Source organism: Carassius auratus, unplaced genomic scaffold (assembly GCF_003368295.1).
Source record: "Carassius auratus strain Wakin unplaced genomic scaffold, ASM336829v1 scaf_tig00035628, whole genome shotgun sequence".
Lineage (NCBI taxonomy): Eukaryota > Metazoa > Chordata > Actinopteri > Cypriniformes > Cyprinidae > Carassius > Carassius auratus.
In genome coordinates, this window is record NW_020526248.1 from 99,594 (window position 1) to 120,593 (window position 21,000).

At 35.7% G+C, this 21,000-nt stretch overlaps 2 protein-coding genes across 3 annotated transcripts in view; both read left to right on the forward strand.

The window, feature by feature from the left end:
- LOC113082039 (uncharacterized protein C8orf34 homolog) overlaps nucleotides 1-15,368 on the forward strand; it is a 73,966-nt gene extending 58,598 nt beyond the window's left edge. Inside the window, exons 11-15 of the mRNA XM_026253963.1 lie at nucleotides 1,644-1,773; nucleotides 7,966-8,438; nucleotides 9,498-9,594; nucleotides 13,953-14,000; nucleotides 14,781-15,368. Of these exons, the coding sequence (XP_026109748.1) occupies nucleotides 1,644-1,773; nucleotides 7,966-8,438; nucleotides 9,498-9,594; nucleotides 13,953-14,000; nucleotides 14,781-14,788 (756 nt within the window). The 3' untranslated portion in view covers nucleotides 14,789-15,368. The remainder of the gene's footprint in view (nucleotides 1-1,643; nucleotides 1,774-7,965; nucleotides 8,439-9,497; nucleotides 9,595-13,952; nucleotides 14,001-14,780) is intronic.
- Nucleotides 15,369-20,290: 4,922 nt separating this feature from the next.
- Nucleotides 20,291-21,000, forward strand: part of LOC113082035 (extracellular sulfatase Sulf-1-like) — an 84,577-nt gene continuing 83,867 nt past the window's right edge. The window contains exon 1 of one of the 2 annotated variants that reach the window (XM_026253955.1): nucleotides 20,291-20,550. The gene's annotated coding sequence lies outside the window, so the exon portion shown is untranslated. The remainder of the gene's footprint in view (nucleotides 20,551-21,000) is intronic. The other variant, XM_026253954.1, reaches the window with a different exon arrangement.

The following is a 21,000-nucleotide window of genomic DNA, read 5'->3' on the forward strand; positions in this document are numbered from 1 at the left end:
CTGTCTACCGTGATGCAGGAATACTGAAATAATTAAAACAATACGGTTAACCTTGTGATATCATTAAGAGAAGAAGAAGAAAAAAAGATGGTTACCCTTGCTTACCTGTTTGAAGGTGTACGCGCATCAGGTGGACTGGACGGGCCTCGCTGGTGACGTCACTGCCGCTGAATTTGATGCGTGTTATTTGGACGCATCTGCTCTCCACCGAAATTAATGTAAAGGATTGGCGTATCATATGCACGCAAAAATGCCATTTGCATTACACGCAACTAGAAAGTGTAAAGTCGTGTTATTTATACGCAGACTGATGAGAACGGGTTGCTTTATTATGTAGATTTGTCCGCCACCATTACTAGTGAACAATTAATAGTTTAGCTGTTTCTTCCTGATTTAGATGATAATATTTATAAATACTTTTCAGCACTTGTGCAATGGAAATTGGCAGTAGTACAAATGTATCAGCAAGTGTAAACAGCTTGAAAAAAAGGCAATGTCCAAGGTCACTTGTTGGACAGTGTTCCTAGTCATTTAATTTATTAAAGGCAATAAGATATTTTTTTTACAAAATAAAAATATTATACACAATACTTACTGCATTCAATACTGACATGACTTTCAGTCACAACTGCAATGAGTAGAAATATTGATAGGGGTTATTCAGTAACCTCTTCACAAGTCTACACCAATAATGTGTACAAGCTCTAGATGACATAGAAAAATTATCAAGATGTATGATGATGCTTATGAATGCGAGATGATCTTACAAGGTTTTGACTTAATGCTGTTGTTTAGTAGGGAACATATTGCTTTATGTAATGCTTTACCAAAGCTTATATTGTTTGCAGTAGGTAGCAGCTTGCTAGCCTAGCATTCGTTTTATACAAAAGTTTTCATTTTCTCTGAAATTGTTCTTCACGCTTTTCTTTAGCCAGTTGGCATGTTAAGGCTTTGAACACCCATCATTCACAAAGTACGCTATTCATTTTAATTTATTAAATATTTTTTGTTATTTTAATGATGATAAAAGTCAAAATTGAGTATTACAGTTCACCATGTCTTACTTTATCAAAAAAAAAAAAAAACATCAACAACAAGAGAATGTTTAATAGCACATGACACACAGTTACACAGAACCAGTTAGCCTGCTAGCTTAGCTAAATGTTTTTAAGCTTTTTGTACACTTGAAATTCAACACCTAATGCTGTTGTTAATATGTGGAGGTTAAGAAAAATAAGAATATTCATCTGTAATTCTTTTTGTTGTCTTTGTCTATGGTGATATGATTGGGGTTAAGCATCCTGCTGTTACATTTAGAATTTCGAATCCCACAAACCAGTTGTCATCTGTTCTTGGATCCTTAGAGTTTACTGACTGTTACTTCAAAATCCCATAATCACTACTGAACATCTGGCGCAGTGTTCACAAATAAAAGTTCTGTCCTTGTCGCCATATATTCTTTAACACTAAAGAACTGTGGTTTTCAGAGTTTTTCTAATTTCTCTTAAAAATTAATTTGCTCTCATTATAACAGATATGGTACAATGTTATAACCATAAGTAGTAGATAAAAAAGGAGTCAAATTCAAAGCTAATGCGACTCTCTGTTTCTTGTGTGTGAATGTGCATATGTGTGTGTTATAGCGTCACCCTGTCTGGGCATTGGATGTGAAGCCGATCAGAGGCACGAGTCCCCAGATGTCCAGACGTGCTCTGCAACTCCAGGACTCGCTTTTCTCCAAAGAACTGGAGAACATGGGCAAACATCTTGCTGGTAGGTTTTTAACACACAGACACCAACATGCATATAAAACAGGCCACCTTTCCATTACATCCTGACACTGTCAAAGGCCACACATGTCAAAGTCTGCCTGCGTATATAGGGATGAAGGTGTCTGATTGGCTAATTAAAAGCGGACTCACCTAATAAAATACGTTGTGAAAAATGGTGACCATCTTTGATTCACTTGCTAATTCCAGCACCACACTAGCTTGTTAGCGTCACTGTGAAGTGACAAATCTCTGTCTGTAGATGATCAAACTCAGCTGGTGGTTTGATCTCACAGACCTTTGTTGTATGTTGTGTGTGTGTGTGTATGTGATGCTCATTCGTTTGGTGACCACTTGAAAGCATTGGACAAAACCAACGGCACAAACAGCACCAAGGACTCCAACATGTGTTGCTCAGTTGTTTGTTAACGCATGTACTGCTTTTTATTTCAGTTCGCTGTTGTACACCAAATACATTTGAAACATATTAAGTATTTAAGAAGGGCACTCTCACTACTCATCAGGGCAACAGCTGTGTGACTTGATGTTTTTGATGTTTCACCTAGATTTTATATATATATATATATATATATATATATATATATATATATATATATATATATATATATATATATATATATATATATATATATATATATATATATTATGATATATATATATCATAATATAGTTATTTTAATATAATTAATAATTCTTGTTACCAGTGTTAAAATCACAAAAAAGCTAATAATAGCCTAAATAAATAAATAAAATTATGCTCAATGAAGACAAATAAACAATTAGCAATTAAAGAAATTAATCCTGTCAGGACCACTATCATCAATGATGATTGACAATTAGCATACTGGCTGTATGTTTCTGTTGTGGGCAAGAACTCCTTGTGCATCCATGCAGCCTTACATGGATTAGAGCAAGGAGAGCAGTGATAACCCCCCTAGGGTAAACAGAACAGGACCAAAAAAAAAGGAGGGGGGGGGGGGGTTCCGAAAACCAGCCAGTGTCGGGTGTGACCACCATTTGCCTCACGCAATGCAACACAACTCCTTCGCATAGAGTTGATCAGGTTGTTGATTGTGGCCTGTGGAATGTTGGTCCACTCCTCTTCAATGGTTGTGCAAAGTTTCTGGATGTTGGAAGGAACTAGAACATGCTGTTGAATATGCAGATCCAGAGCATCCCAAACATGCTCAGTGTCCGGTGAGTATGCTGGCCATGCAAGACCTGGGATGTATTCAGCTTCCAGGAATTGTGTACACATCTTTAGAACATGGGGCCGTGCATTATATTGCTGCAACATGTGGTGATGGTCTTAGATTAATGCCACAACAATGGGCCTCAGGATCTCAGGTCACGGTATCTCTGTGCATTCAAAATGCCATCAATAAAATGCACTTGTGTTCATTGTTAATAACATATGCCTGCCCGTAACATAACCCTACCACCATGGGGTTTGTGCAGAAATTCTTCGGTTATGCAAACCGATTGTTGCAGCAGCTGTCTGGGTGGCTGGTCTCAGATGATCTTGGAGGTGAAGATGCTGGATGTGGAGGTCCTGGAATGGTGTGGTTACACGTGGTCTGCGGTTGTGAGGCTGGTTGGATGTACAGCACTACCAAATTCTCTGAAAGATCTTTGGAGACAGCTTATGGTAGAAAAATAAATATTCAACTCAAGGGAAACAGCTCTGGTCGACATTCCTGCAGTCAACTTGACAATCGCACGCTGCCGCAAAACTTGCAACATCTGTGGCATTGTGCTGTGTGATAAAACTGCACATTTTAGAGTGGCCTTTTATTGTGGCCGGCCTAAGGCACACCTGTGCAATAATCATGCTGTCTAATCAGCATCTTGATATGCCACACCTGTGAGGTGGATGGATTATCTCCGCAAAGGAGAAGTGCTCACTAACACAGATTTAGACAGATTTGTGAACAATATTTGAGAAAAATAGGCCTTTTGTGTGCATAAGTCTTAGATCTTTGAGTTCTGCTCATGAAAAATGGGGGCAAAAACAGAAGTGTTGTGTTTATAATTGTGGTCAGTGTATAAATTGGATTTTGGAATTGGAATGAGATTATTCTCAAATTTCTCGCTATAAACAATAAACAGCTACATGAACGTATATGTGGGAAGTGTTTAAATATTTGTATCAAGTGTGCTTGTTATTCCATGACTCAGTCAATGGAAAGCTTATTCCAACATAATTTTGGATGAAAAGTCGCCTCTGCTCCCAGATGGCATTGATTTAAAGCCATTGGACTGTTGAGTTATATCTGAACAAAGTCATCCCCATAGGACCAGGCATTAGGCATTATTCAACAGCCTAATTTACCCCTTTCATGCTTTTATTAGCTGTTAATGTTCTCAGTGTTGAAAGCCAGGCTTCTTCTTTTATCTCATTATTACCTCAATTATGTGGTCAACTAAATCCTCAAGACTCTTTTTAATTTACGATCAAGCTGTGTTGTTTTGTTTTAGGAATTTAAGAGTTTGACTTATGCCCAAAGGACAAAATTGTTGGGTGTTTTTTTTTTTTAATGGCAAAGAAAAGCTTTCTGACACTTTTGAATAAATAAAGCATTACTTTCAGCTAGCTGGAATTCCTCAGATCTCTCACTCTCTCTCTTCCTCTGTGAGATGAACATTTTGAATGTGCATAAATGTATGGAGAAAGTTGGGAATCAATAAGGTTGCAAGACTTTTAGTCTTTGGCGGCTTCAGCATTCATCTGGACAAGCCTTATGCTACAGACATCCATTCACTCCTTGCGTCATTTGATCTCAAATGATATACCACTACAAGCATGCACAAATCAGGCAACCATCTTGACTTAATTTACAGACTAATTTAGAACCCCTACATATCTCTGACCATTTATTTAGTACATTTAAACAATGTCCTTCGGACCAAACTCAGGGCAGCAGAGAGAAAATTCTGCAAAATAAAAGATCAGCCTTGAGTATGTAGAGGAGCTTCTCAGTAAATTATAATGTCGTTAGAAAGTTATTTTATTTCAGTCATTCAACTCAAATTGTAAAACTCGTGTTTTAAATAAATTCAATGCACACAGACTGAAGTATTTGAAGTCTTCGGTTCTTTTAATTTTGATTATATTGGCTCACATTTAACAAAAAAAAAACACTAATTGTGCTATACGATAATCATCTACACAAAAACAGGCTTGAGATGCATGTAAATGTAAATTTCTGAATCACCTCCATATACAAGAAAGATTCAAGTTCATCTCAACTACTTTTCATTTTTGGAAGAAGATGCGCTGTGAGGAATAAGCCTTGAATTGTGATGCTGACGCGGTTTAATGCAGCATATAATCTCATTCTAATGAATTTATATTAGTGTTACTGTGACATAAACTTCATATTCATGTTCATATTCACTTGTTGAAATTTTCCCAAACTATAATACCAGACTAAAATATGTAGAGTGCAACATTTTAAAATATGATTTATACAAATTGAAATTTGACCTTTCATTGCATTTAAAGCGCTTACCAGATGGCAGCAAAGTGAAAAGACAGTTACTAGGTTGGTTGGAGTCCTTGATGATTTTAACAGCTCTGCTTTTGCAGCATTTTGAGGTAGATGTCCTGCAGTGAGGGAAGAGCAGCCCCGAGATTCGCAACTCTCTGCAGGGCTTTGCAGTCTTGACTGGAGCTGTTCCCATCAATACACTTTCTATGGTCCCTGAATAGAAAGTTTTTAGGATTGGTTGTGACACCCTGCATTTGCTCAACTGTCGCAGTTGGTACAGTCTTTGTCTGGCTTTATTAACCTGTGCTTGTACGAGCCTTTATTTGTATTCTGGTGGAAGGGAAATGGCGGCATGGTTCATTAGATGAATCACATTTGATTATGACCACGATATTGCGTAGCTTGTCAGTGTTAGTGTTTTTATCAATGCAACTTATGTGTTTTTTTAATACAGCATTTGATGAATGTAACATGGCAAAGGACAATAAACTTTTGGAAGTTGAATGTTAGGGGAATGTAATTTTGGAATTTATGTGGTCTAATGTGATATTGTTTTTTATCCAATAGCAAACAAGAATACCCATTGAATTCATTTTTGGAGTGATAACTGATTGAATGTATTTTTAGTCCAGTGCCTGCATATAAGATTAGCACTGACCAAGTTCTTAGACACCCTGACGAAGGTCGATATACTTGTATGCAGTGAAATCAGAGACACATTCCTTAAAAATTCAATCACAAGTGTTCAGAACAAATTCCTTTGAGACATCTTAATACCTTGTGTAAACAGCAATGTGTCTCTTCTGACCATATCTTTCATTAGAAGTAATACTCTTATCTATTTTGTAGGACCAGGAATTTCAGGAAATTCGTAGTTCATCATCAAGTTAAAACCTTCTGTCCATGATGAATGATTGTTCAAGTATGTGTGGTGTTTACGGTGAACATAACTGTGGCTCCTATGTTCTCAGCCTCCAGCACTGACTCATTATGACCCCTAAGCTCAATTGCATACTCTTATAAATATTATAAATATAAATGTGGGAAATTTTAGACACTGGTACACAAAACAAACAAAAAAACAAATCATTCATTTGGTTTTCATTGTCTTTATCTGGTATGGTTTGCCATCATCACAAATGATCTATGTCTGTATAATAATTTCACAACAAATCCTTTCTGTCACAGCTGAGAAGGAGCTGGGATAAGTTCCTGTATGCCTTCTAAATAAGGTTATGGTTGACTACAGACAAAACAATTATCCATTCCCACAATTAACTGTATATACAACAATCTGGAATAGTTTTTGTAAAGGGGAATAAGAGCTTTGTTATGGAAAATGACATAGCATTGAGCATTTGCACTATTACATTATTAATCTGGACAACGTGCGTGTGTTTAATATTGAAAAGTATCATAAGGTTTCTTTGGAGAAAGGACTGTTTGCTTACAAGTCAAGTAGTCAAGGTGTCTGAAACACATATCACAATTGAACATACTATTTATAATATGTCACATCTTGTTTCCTCCGAATCCTTATTTCCTCTCAGACTGAACACTGCTTGATCTGTCAAGATGTTCCATCTGAAAATGTGCAACAGACTTTCATAAAAACATATGTACAAAAATATATATATTTGACTTGCTGCCAAGCAAACAAATATACAAAAATAAAGCAGGATATATTAATCACTCTTGTAATCGTACAAAGTAAACATGCCTTCCAATTTACACTTTACATCTGACAATAAATATTGAAAAAATACCTCGGCAAAACTTCAGGAAATTTCTTTTTGGTGGTTTGTTAATGGGAATCTATGAGTGGTGAGTCAATACTCCATGTCAATACACTGATGTGTTTTAAGGCTGTTAGTGTGTTGAATCAGAAGAAAAGCTGGAAAAATTAGTGTACAACAGTTTTGGGGAATAACTAAAACATTTGTAAATTATTGAACACATAGATTCATAGCTGAGCAAACAAAAGTCTAACGTGCTTGGCTAAAATGGCTAAAATGTCAACGCTTTCTCATATGAAGATTTTAAGTCATAATTAATTTCATAATTAATTTGAATGAGTCAGTTTAAATGTTGCTATATATAGCTATATATATATATATATATATATATATATATATATATATATATATATATATATATATATATATATATATATATATATGTATATGTATATGTATATTGGGGTATATTATATTATATATACCAACATTGTAGGGGTCCAAATTTTATGCCAAAGAAATTATCAGGATATTAAGTAAAGATCATTTTCCATGAAGATATTTTGTAAATTTCTTACTGTAAATATATCAAAACTTAATTTGAAGTTTGATGAATTCATTTGGACAACTTCAATGGTGATTTTCTCAGTATTTAGATTTTTTGGCGCCCTCAAATTCCAGATTTTCTAATCGGCCAAATATTGTCAGATCCTAACAATCATACATCATTTCAGATGATGTATAAATCATCTAAATGACACTTAAGACTGTTTTTGTGGTCCAGGGTCACATATGTTAAAAGATATTAATGAGGATACTCTATGTATTCATCTCAATTTATAAATTTAGTCATGTCCCACATAATCGATGCCAAAATGTTTATAAGCTGTGACTATTATTGTCCCCTAGTTGGTGATTTTTTTGCTTTTATTGTCTTGATTTCTTCAGAGGTGGAGAAGGACTTGGCCAAGCTGGCAGAGCAAGGGAAGCTGAGCCGAAGTCCAAATAGCCCTCATAGGAGTTTGCTTTTAACCCCCCTCTTCCACACCACTAACACTCTGCCTGTGCTCGGACAGACGTCCAGACCACAGTCTCCCAGCAGCCTTTCCACAAGGACCACAGGCCTGCCCCTTCACAACACTAAACCCACAAGCTTAGTCATGGATCGGACATCTCCCAGCAACCCCAGCAGCCGTGCCCAGACCCCCAGTGGAGCACGGCTACCCAGCAGACCTTTGACCCCCAATAGTCTCATGATGCACTCATTGACTGCCGGAACCCAAGGGAACAAAGACCGAGTGTACAGGCGCTCTAGAAGTAGACCCGTCACACCAACGGGACAGATAACCAGACCGATCCTCACACCGCCAGGCCTGAGCACTACGGATTTATACGGAGGTCTGTGGAGCACATTGACAGAGGTACACATGCATGCAATCCAAAGTCCTTTTGAAGTATTTAATAGCCACAAACAGGAATCATATTGTAAGCTCATATTGTTATGAGCCTGATGAGATTATGAAAACATAAATGCACTGCTCATGCTCTGATTCTACCCAGTTATAGCAGTTCAACTCCTGAATGACAAAAAAGAAATATGCACCTGTACATCTCATTCAGTTCAGATTGGGATCTACAGGAAGAGATCAGATGATTTGTGCTTCACTACTGTTTTCATATAAACGATTTAGCACTGAAATGTGACGTCGATATATGAACGCTTTCTGTCTGGCATGTACCAACGATACCTTTAATACTGAAAAATAAGAACACATAAAAGACTTTAGAAGTGAACAGGGGAAATTTATTTATTAGAGGTTGGCTCAGAGGATTCAACCCAGAGGTGTACTTATTTCGAAAGAAAATAAAAACATCTGTAGAACGAATGGGCCTGACATGCACATTCACTGCCTCTCTACATCTTGGGTTTCCAGTTCAGAGGGGATTTTGTTGCTTTTCAAATGGCCACCTTTCTGCACAGTCCACAGCAGTATTCACTGATACATCATTACACTTCCTGAATACTGAAGCAAATTATGTTCTCTTGAAATTGATGAAGTTTTGTGGGATTTAGTTGATAGTGTGTCAACTGAAAGGCTATATATATCCAGTGTACTCTTATAAAGTTGCTGTTTAAACCATCTTTATTTGGTTTTAGTTGGTTCAAGATGGTCTCCCAGCTTAGTCAAGCTGGATTCAAGCTGGGTAGCCAGCTAATTTCCCAACTTCACCAAACCAGCCAAAAGACCAGTTTGACCAAGTATAGGGAGACCAAAAAATGAGGTTAGGTTAGTTTTAATTATTATTTTTATTTATTTATTTTTTTTCCAGTAAGGATGTTCGGCACAGTCTTTGAAAGCATTTGGACAATTACATTCAGCCTTCAAAATGAATTAGTTTAATTGTGTCATTTAACAGATATCAAGCCAGGTTGCCATTGTTATGATTTATATCTCTGTTCCCATCATATGTATTACTAGGATGAGTTTTACCAGCAGTTGCAGGCGGTCAGGAAGCCCTGGCGCATCCCTAGTGACACAGAGAGTGACTGTCTGGAACCACCCGAGCAGGACAGGTGTGAGTATTACAACTCTGAACCCATCCCGTTCACTGACCAAATCATGACATAAAGATTTGAGGAGCAAATTCACTAAACCATTTATGCATTTTGGTGCAAAACCACCAAGTTTAACCAGTCCCTAAATACTGCAAAAAAGTAACTGTCATTATTTTCAACACAAACACACCTCCTTTCTATGAATCTGGCTTTTGTGTAATTTATGCTATTACCTGATTTGCATAAAGGTCCAGTTACAACAAGAACAATAACTATAATGAAATACACATTAGCATTAACTGCAGCTCTCAATAACATTATGTTTATTATAAGCACAGGCAGTAGTTTTGTCATCTATCTTTTAAATGCACTATGTCTTTAAAGTGGACTGGATTCAGATTGGCTGTCAATGTTTTTATCATTCATCTGCTTGGAAAATCGTTTCTCTGTGTCATTATCATTGCAGTTATGTTGCGGACTTCACTATTCTTAAAGGGGGGGTGAAATGCTCGTTTTCACTCAATATCCTGTTAATCTTGAGTACATATAGAGTAGTACTGCATCCTTCATAACTCCAAAAAGTCTTTAGTTTTATTATATTCAGAAAGATAGTCTGTACCGATTTTTCCCGGAAAAACACGACCGACTGGAGGCGTGACGTGTGGGCGGAGCTAAAGAATCACGATCGCCAGTAGGCTTTTGCGTTGAGAGCATGTGGAAGCTGTGACATTACCGTGAGGGAAAACCCATCATCCAAAACAAACCATGGCTTACAGTCAGATTCAGCCATTTATTTATGATCCAGAATCAGATCCAGAGGCTGAAACTGAACGACAGCAGCAGCAGCAGCAACGACTCGCTCCGAGCGGGGCTCGAACCCGGGTCTCTGGCATGGGAGGGGACGCACTAACAAGGAGGCAGAGATATTTGAAGCAGTTTTACTCACCGCATGCGGTTCCAACACACAATCGTGACCCTTTTTCCTAGGGATTGCATCATCCTTAAGAAATAAACGATACGCAAATCCGTCGTCAAACTGGGCCTTGTTTGTAAAACAAGCATCTTCGAAATGCAGGGAACAAACACAAACACTTGCACAACTCCGTTGATGCTCTGTAAAAATAAACTCCATCCACTGGTCCCTTAATGCTGTTTTTTTTTTTTTTTTTTTTTTTTGGTAATCTGTGCAGGGTTGTCTTGCCCTGGCAACCAAAAACGCACTTCTTTTGTGACTTTTCGCGACGCTCTCGCTCTGATCAGTGAATTGCTCTGATCAGTGAAATGTCTGTGCTGCTCAGCCTCGCTATACGGGAGCGCGCGCTCTTCCGGCAGAAGTGCCTTAGGACCCATATAAGGAAATTCCGCTCCATCTAACGTCACACAGAGCCATACTCGAAAAAAACTTTACGAAACTTGTGACAAACCGGAAGGAGTATTTTGGGAACAAAAATACTCCTTCAAACGTACAACTTAATTTTTGAAACTTTGTCCATGTTTAGCATGGGAATCCAATTCTTTAACAGTAAAAAAACTCAGTGTGCATGAAATAGCACCCCCCCCCCCCTTTAAAGAATTAGAACTGTTCTTAAAACTTTTTGATATCATTAGAATCACTTTCAAAACTTTAGTTTTAGAGTTTAAAGAACTTGAGTATTTAATAAGAAAGATGAAAAAACTGCAAGCATACTTACATTAAACAGAACATTACTGTGCATGGGTCTGGATGCTTACATGGTTATCATTATAGTTATTGTTATTTGTGTGAACAGGCCTTAAGTGTACCGTTTCGTATCTGACATAAAAAAATAAATAAATAAAAACCTTTAGAAGTGTCTTATTACAATTTTTGTCAGTTTAAAAAATCTTTTATAGCTACAAATGATGCATTTACAGACTTGCAAGTCTAAAATTCTGTAGAGGCCAATTAATGACAATATCTGAGCTTTCATCCTTGGAAATAAATGTGTCAGGTCAAGAGAACCACTTCCAAGTGGCACTCTTTTAGTCCTCACATACGCAAGACTGCAGCAAGGTTGAGAAACATCGGACATTTTATGTTGATATGGTCTCAAGAACATAGCTTAGATCTCCATTCCAGTGGAAGTCTGAAAGATTTAAGCATGCTTAGAGTCATTAGAGGATTATTAGTTGTGCAAATCACCATCCCTAATCGCTAATAAATATTGCTGGCCTCCTTTTTCACAATTTGAATGTGACATGGCCAGAATCTCAATGTCCCTCATGAGCCATTAGTCTGTTAATGACCTCAATATTGTAGAATATTAAAGCCCTAGCCCTGAGAGAGTGTCTCTAAGTTCATGGATTATATAAGAATGATTGTGATTTTTATCAGGATGAGGAGAATTATCAAGAATTGCTCAAGAGCATAATAAAAAAATGCCAAATGTTTGTTTTTAAACTCAGAAGCACTTTTAGAAAACTATTTGCTATAGACCTAGTATAACATTTATTTGGTAAACCAATGATTTTGACATATGTTTGGACCACACAATCGCATGGTCCACAAATTTCTAGACAAGCAAAATATTACACAAACAAGCCGAGCTTTGCTATCAAATGTAATGTAACTGCACATGACATGCTCCATTTTGCCAAAAACATATCTTGCGTAAAATAAGTATATTGTGCTAACAAGCATGCTTGCTGGAACTGTCATGCCAACCCAGTTATTTAAAGGAACATGATGCACAGTCTGTTTGTGAGAACGCCTGGCACTGCCAACCGCAGGACGTGACAAAATGCCATTTGGCATTCAGAACATTTGCTGATTGGCTGCCACAGTGACTGTTGACGCTGTCTGTTAGAGTTTAGCTTATGCCGACACAGGTTTCTGAGCAGACATCAAGCGTATGTCAAAGAACAAGTTCCATAACAATTTCCTGTTATTGCAGGAACGCCCAGAATGGGGTAACCACTAACCCTTAAAACATTTCAGTGACTGCTCCATTCATTTCGAATTTCATGCCTTTAATACAATGACTCCCTTTCCTAATGAGAACTGATAACTCTGGCTTTTGATCTTTAGGGAAGTTTGATTTCTCAAATGAAATATTTTAGTAGTTTGATGTTAGTAGTAAAATGTTTGTATATTTTAACTGACCTGATTGGCAGGACCACACAGAATCTCCATGTAGAAATCCACAGAAATGGAAGACTCTTAATCCACAACCTCCAGCATTTGTATATTATTTTTGTATATTTGGCGATGTTTTCAGCTGCTAGTACAAGTATGGTAAACATACTGTGGCTCTATTTTAAGCGTTACATCATGTTTACATGGGTTAAATGTATGTTGCAGATTTGACATTTCCTGCCAAAATCAATGCAAAATTACGGAGCCCCGCACATGACATGCAGGAAAAAAATAGTAGGCTAAATCGTGTGTACGGTTTACTAATTCATTCCCTCAATGTACTAAAACGTGCACACGATGACTATTGCATTCCCTCAATTTACTATTTCGCTCACTTGATTTATAAATTGTGCGCATGATTTACTACAGTAATTCGTTCCCTCGATTTGCTAAATCTTGCGCACGATTTAACAAATCAAGGGAACGCAATAGTAATAGTGTGCACGTTTTAGTACATTGAGGGAACAAATGAGTAAATCGTGCACACTATTAATAAATCAAGGGAATGAATTAGTAAATCGTGCGCACAATTTATTTATTTTTTCTTACATGTCATGTGCAGGGCTCCGTACAAAAGGACTGCAAACTTAATTTGGAATTTTCGTTACCATACTGCTTGAAAGTTTGGGGTCAGTAAGCTTGCTTACTTATTTATTTATTTGAATTGAATACAGCAAGGATACGTTATATGTTTTAGTTAAAGTGAAAAAGTGACAGTAACGACATTTACTTTGTTACAAAAGATGTCTCCTTCATATACACATTGTTCTTGTCAGCACTCTATTAATCAAAGATATGTTAAGGGTTCCACAAAAATATTAAGCAACGTGACTCTTTCTTGAGCACAAAATCAGCATATTAGAATGAATGCTGAAGGATCTTGTGACACTAATGTAATGTAAAGTAATGATGCTGAAAATTCAGCTTTGCCTTCATAGAAGTAAATTACATTCTAAAATATATAATACAAAACAGATGTTTTATTTTGTAATGACATTTCACAGTAATACAGTTTTACTAAACAAATGCAGATTTGGTAAGCATAAAATACTTTTTTCAAAAACATAAAAAAATCGTGCCTGCCTCAAACTTTTTTGCTGATTTCCGATGCTGCTTTTAGGTTTCTTTTTAGGTGTCTCTTTGTATTATATTGAATTATATGTTTGAAAATTCTCAGCATGAAACCATTTACAAGCTTTTCTTCTGTATTTTGGCTCTTTTTAGGTAATCCAAGTGGAGTGAGAGATGCCAGCAAGAGATCATTGTTCTCAGGTAAACATTCCAACACATCAGTCCATCGAGCTCACAGACGGCAAACTAATTGCCTGTGAATGAATCTTATGAATCTTAGCCTCTGAAAAAAGGCTGACAGCAGACTTTGGTCATAGCCTTGCAAAATTAATTCTTCTCAGAAATAAGATGAGTTACAGACATTCAGTTAAAAATATGATAACTAGCCTGTCTATATGATGACGGATCTTGTGACAGCATTCAGCATTCCTTCACGTTACGATCATCGAAATTACCAAAAGTGACTCGGGCCTCATTTACTGACACCCACAATGCAGTGTGAGATCACTTTTATAACAATCTGAGACTACATGAGGTCCCAATGTTTTGGAAAGAAGCCGTCTGATGTTAGTTTCTGTTGACTTAGCTGGGTGCCGCTCGAGCATGTGGCAGCTGAGAGTCACAGTAATGACGAAAGTGTCTCCTCTGTGGTTTGACTTTTCATGCCCAGCCGAGGTTTTACAGTTGAAAAGGGCAGACAAGCCTGTATAGTCACATGCAGCCAGTTAGGTTTGTGGTGGAGCTACACTAAACGACCCAAAGCTGGGTGCCGATTCCTCTGACGTCATCCGTACACACGGCTGTGAATGTGCAGCATGACATGGATCGGTTCAGTTTTCCATTCTTACACTCATCTTTGACATGTTCAAATATTAAAGGCTGTTTTTATGGCAATTACTGAGGTTGTTATGTTTATTAGTGGTCATATGGAAGTGAGGTCTGTCTCCAGGCAACTGATGTTTTTTTCTTTGGTTTCTACAGGCTTGTAATGGTGCGTACGGAGAACACAGAGCCAATCAAACATTTATGCAATTTAAAGGGGCATTTGAATATTGTGAGTCAGCAAGAGACACTTATTTTTTACATTTTCACTAGAAGAAAGATTGTGTACTTTTTTTCCACAGAGGCCAGTATTTCTCCAAAAACAAAAATGTTACAACCATTTGAAATTCTAGAATGTAATGTGTTTATCAGAAAAAGATAAGCCTGCACTTGAACTTTTTTTGTCTGTCAGCATGTCTGTTCATAAAAATATTTATTGCTGCCTTGCATAAATAAACACAATTTATCACATGATGTGCCAAATCAATGGTTGATAAAGGGATTTTTGATCAATCAACAAAAGTTGACTTTTATGGCTTTAGCAGAGAATATGAATGTTAGAAATGTATGTATAATGTTGGACATGCACAGCACTGCCCCTGTTGACCTCGGCATGACGCTCTCTCATTCCCAACAGCATTGTGTGTCTACAACTGGAGATGACTCATTTCTATAGTACTTACTTTACCTTTTTATACTTACAGAAAAATATGTAGCCTGTTACACCTGTTATGCAGTATCCTTGTATATCGGCAAATAAAAAGATTTGTATAAAATTGGAATTGTCTGCATTTGTAAAGGTATTTATGTTTGTCCCCTACTGGCCAATCAGAATCAAGTCTTCCAGAGAGCCATAATAGACAATTCTTATTGCACCATTCACATTTTTGTCTCCTATTCATTTTTCCCGTATGGATTAAAAAAAAAAAAAAAGTCTTCATTAAGGAGTTGGAAAACAACAGTTACAACATTTTATTTTTGCTAAATATGAATACACATACAAATATTTAAGCGAGAGAAGAGGGAGGATTCAGTGTTCGTTTGCTGCAATTTGCTTGTGTCAAATCTCTGATTGGTGATTCCTATGCAGAATCATGGGTAATGTATCTTTCATCAGGAATTCCACTGTTAAACATGAATATTTAAAAATGAGTTTAAATAATGTCGACTCTAGGATTAAGCAAAGGCATATACAGAAGCATGGATTAACTACCTCATAGCTCATGTTTGTCTATACAATTTAAAAGTATGTATCAAGTATGTATCATCTAGCAAATTAAATCCTGTTAGGTTGATATGGAATATGGCACATCTATTCATCTTCTAGTGTTTCTGTGCGATGAGTTCTGAAATAGACTGAAGCAAATTCACTAAGCAGCAGTTGCACTACTACACGTCAGACTCCATCTGTTTAGTTTCTGGCCATACATTTCAGTGGAAAGACCCACATCTCCTTCAAATCTCACTGGATTTTAACTCAGACCCAACTGTGTTTGAGACATGTCTCGATGGTGACATATTTCAAAACAACTACACTTGTTTGACAATCACTGTAATCTCTGGAAATCTTTACCCTCTTATGGTTGATTACACTTCTCATTTTCCCCATCAGCATGACAAATGTTGTTTTCGAAGCTCACGCTACTGAGAAAATCGCCAGCCCTCATTTTGTGGTTCATGCTTCAAGTGTTTCAAGTTGGTGGTGGTGATGAGCATGCTTTCGAGACACTGCATTTAATGTAGGTGTTTGTACAATTCAAAATAAAAGCGATAGTTTGAATGGCTTCTTTCGAGTTGAATTTCTTAAATGTTGAAATCAAAACATCTTAAACTTGAGAATTTGCAATAAATGCAAAATATGCATGACTGATTTACATGAACTCTGCACAAGTTGTTACTCATTTATAGAGTTTACAATTGTCCAGTCGTATGTACTTTGTTTAAAAAAACTTAAAATACTCATAACATAAATAATAATAATAATAATAATAATTGCATATTGCTTTAAATTATTTCATGCACAGACCTTTTAGACTTAGTATTGGTAGCAATCATTCAAAAAAACTTACTGAACATGGGCCAAAAGAAAAAAACGTGAGGGCAACGCTATGCTGTAGATGGTTGATTTTAATAATTGTGAGATTGTAATTGCCTTTTTATTTATTTATTTTATTTTTTTGTGGTGGACAGAGAAAAAATAAAGTGAGTTGTTAATTCAGAGAAAGTCAGAAATCTGAGTTCATAACTTACAATTCTGATTTTTAGAGAATTTGTTTCTCAGATTGGTTTTAAAAAAAAAAAAAGCCTGACTTGTGAGATGTGAACAAAGAATTGCTAGAAAAAAGAAAATTGTGAAATAAAAAGTTGCAATTATATATATTTTTTCTTCTTCCCGGAAACAGGTTTCCATAAATATATTTTATTTTATGAAGTTTAAGGTTGTCAATTAGTTAGATTACTTTAAATGTCAACAATGGATTTAAATTTCATGGACTATAAGACATAGTCAAAGCAGCCACACCCAGATCAAGCATCTGATTCCTGGGGTCTTTAGCCACTGCCAAACCTCAAACCCCTTTTGACACACCACTCTCAAACAGGATGTGGCTAGCCAAAGGGTTTTGTCTCGGTCTAGTGCTACAAAATGAGTAATTCCATTAAAAGAGCTATGAATGAATTTTTATCAGTTTCCTGTGTAAAATTAAAGATTTAATTATGTTTGCCATCTCATTCCGATTTATCCCCACAACAGGAGTCAGAAAGACGGTTATTGCTTGAATGGAAACATGACTCGAACTTGCCATTACAGACGAGTGAAAAAAAACAAGGGTTTTGAGAACATATTTCATTTTTGACACACAAGAAACACAAGAGATTTCTTGTGTCACACTTTATCTGTCTGTCTACACATTGTATTTATATATTAATTAGCATTAACTTTTAGATGATTTACTGTTTGAGAATATTATTTTATTATTTACTGAAAAGCCAATAAAATATTTGTATATGAATAAAGGATTTTTTTTATTTATTTATTTTTTTGCTGAATACTTTTACTATAGGAAGTGTGGTTCTATGTCTGTTCCATATTTACATTATTATTTTTTAAGCTCCATGTAGTGTTGCATTACATTTATAAATCCAGGTCTAAAAAGTTATATATAAAAGTTAAATTATATATAATATAATATAATATAATATAATATAATATAATATAATATAATATAATATAATATAATATAATATAATATAATATAATATAATATAATATAATATAATATAATATAATATAATATAATATAATATAGTGATATCATTGGATTATACACAGATTTACTGTCAGTGTCTCCAGGCCACCCAAGAGCATTATGCAGTTTAGCTTTTTTCGCATCTCTTCCTGTCCTGAAAATTTTAGACCACCACCAGTGATCAGCTGACTGGCCTCCGCTCTTTTTATTTATGACTGAACTAAGTCAAAATGATCATGACATAAAGCACAAATAAATCTATAGTTGGTCGCAGAATTCTTTGAAGCAGTATGCAGGACAGCTTCTTTTCCTTCTGTTTCCATTGTCTGTGTGAATGCATTTAAACTGTTTTCAAAGCGAGGCCGAGGAGCTTTCATAACTGTGGAACTTCTGATCATTAGGATCATTATGCCATACAGGATCTGCATTTGAATTGCATATTTTGTGGAGACCCAGCTGTTCCTTCTGAAAAAAGTCTTGCTTGAAATTCTTTGCTATGATCCATCCCCATACAAAAATTTAATAAATAAAATAAAAATATAAAAGAAAAGAAAAAACCTTTTTCTTCTGCAAATAGTCAAAGAGGACGTCAGCTTGTCTTTTTTTCATGTTCAGAGTTCTATCTCTCTCTTTTTTTTTCAATGCTTGATTTGTATCTGTGACCCTTCAGAGATATAAAGGACTTAGAGAACAGGTTTCATATGAGCTTTCAATAAATTAAAAACATTGCTTGGTTCTTTATTCCCAGAATGTCAGACCAAAGAGAAGCATGAGTGAAGCATTATGTGGCAGGATCTGCTCTGATGGCATTTCCTTGGGACAAACATCTAAAACAACTAACAGAACAGGTAGTGACACAGGCTTTAGCTACACATGTGCTGAAAATTTAGGGCTCTGAACTAAAGTCAACAAATTAGCGGGAATGAAAGGCCTGTGTAACATTTTTCACATATACCTTCATGACACATAGACACTGCAGTTAAGTTAAATCTACCTTTTTTTGGTATGAGCAACATACATGCCCTTACGAAAAAGAAGTTTATTTAAGTGTGTTATTAGTATACTTCTTTTAAAAATAGGAAAGTATAATTTTAATTTACTATTTATGTACTTCTCAGAAATGGGCTTTATGTACTCCTCAGAAATATACTTAAAATAACATTTAAGTATACTTGACTTATACTTTCAAAACGTCTAAATATATTTGAGCAATACTTGTGCTCCTAGAATCCGCGTTTTCATTATTATGCAGTAGAGGGCACTAGTACACATCTTATGTACAGAAACACATCAATTAGTAAATCGTGTGCATGATTTATATATTTTTTTCTTGCATGACATGTGCGGGGCTCCGTAAAAAAGAAACAACAGATAGTAACACATTCAATCTAACATGATCATCTGACATGAAACAGCATCAAAACTGTAACGTTATGGAATTAAATGTCGACTGATGAAGAGGTAATAATTACAGTCAAGCTTTAGGGTGTTGATCGACTCCATCTACATTTTGATTATCATTCTGAATCCAAGTATTTTTTCAGCTTTCTGTTCAAAATGTTATTTATTTATTTTTTTATGAAACTTTCCCACATTAAAGTGTTTAAAAAAAGAATGCATGAAGCTAGAATAAAATGTTTTTGTTTACAAGCAGATTTCTTTGTTCTTTGGATGTTTTGTATGTTCAGATATTCATATAACAAAATATATACAAATTAAAGCCTAAATAGGGACATAGTAGTATACTTAAAGTATGATGTAAAGTTCATTTAAAGAAACAGTATAGCATATACAGTGTATACATTATAAAACTACTAAACTAATAGTTTACTGAGAGTATACTTCAAAGTGTACAAAGTATTTAATTAGTATACTATCAGTATACATATAAGTTCACAAACTCAAAGTTTGCTACTGTTATTCTTAAACTATACTTAAAAGTATTTTTTTATATACTAGAAAGTGGGCCAATTTAGTCCCAAGGAGTGTTGAAACAGTACACTTACAAGTATACTACTAGAACACTGAAATTTGTATATACTTGCTACATAAAGTATACTTAAAATTATAGTTGAACTCTACTTAAGTATATTTAATAAAATAAACTTGAAGCATACTACTTGTTGGGTGTGCCAACAATGTCATTTAAATATTTACATTAAGAAAGATTCATAGTTTTAAACATGTATATAAATTTAAAATTGTGGGCATGACTTCACCATTATTCCATAAATAATATTGCCCACAACCTCATCAAATAAAACAATTTAATCATTTTGCAGCTCTTTCTGCAATTATATGTCATTTGTTCATAGCAAACAAACCAGATAGCTTTGATATTGGAGCTTTCAAAATGGCTGCCATTCAATTAATTAGCTTCAAGCTAACAATCCACTGAGAGCAGCAGCATTATTCATGTTGAGTTCAGCAGAGGTGGGGCCTCCAATCCATCTGCCTTAAGGCAGATAGAACAGATATTCAACGAATTCTGAGGTTTCGCACTGTAATTGGGATATTATTTGGAAAAGTGGAGGAAGTTTATCAAGCTTTTAACAGAAGGTCTCTTGGTTGGAGTAGCACGGTGGAGAACTAGCCCTCTGGCTAACCGTTTCACTGGAGGTACTGAGACCAAACATGGCTGGCTAGACAACTGTTTGAGGTCCTGCTCTAAATGACTTAAGGTGAGTCATATTTCAGTAACAACAAAGAGTTCTTTATATTGGAGCAAAGGAGCAGCTTGAGCTAAATGAGTTTGTCTCTCATATTAGTGAGTCTCTAAGGTATTTTGTTTAATCTTCAAAAGTGACTATACTTTGAGCAACAGTAGCTTAATCTAACTACTTAAATTAACTTCTGACATTAAATATCGATAGATGCATCTAAATGCAGACTAGAACTAGTTGGTAAATTTGTGTGAATAAATCTCACTTGTAGTTTTTCATACAGTCTACTCATGCTCCACTGAAGTTTAGAGGTGAAGGTAAGGGTGCAGCTTCATGACTTCTTTTCTATAAATGTTATGTTTTTGGACAAATTCATGTGAAAATTACAATTTTGTAAAACTTTAGATTGTCTAAAACTCAACATGTTGTTTGTGTGTGTGTGTGTGTGTGTGTGTGTGTGTGTATATA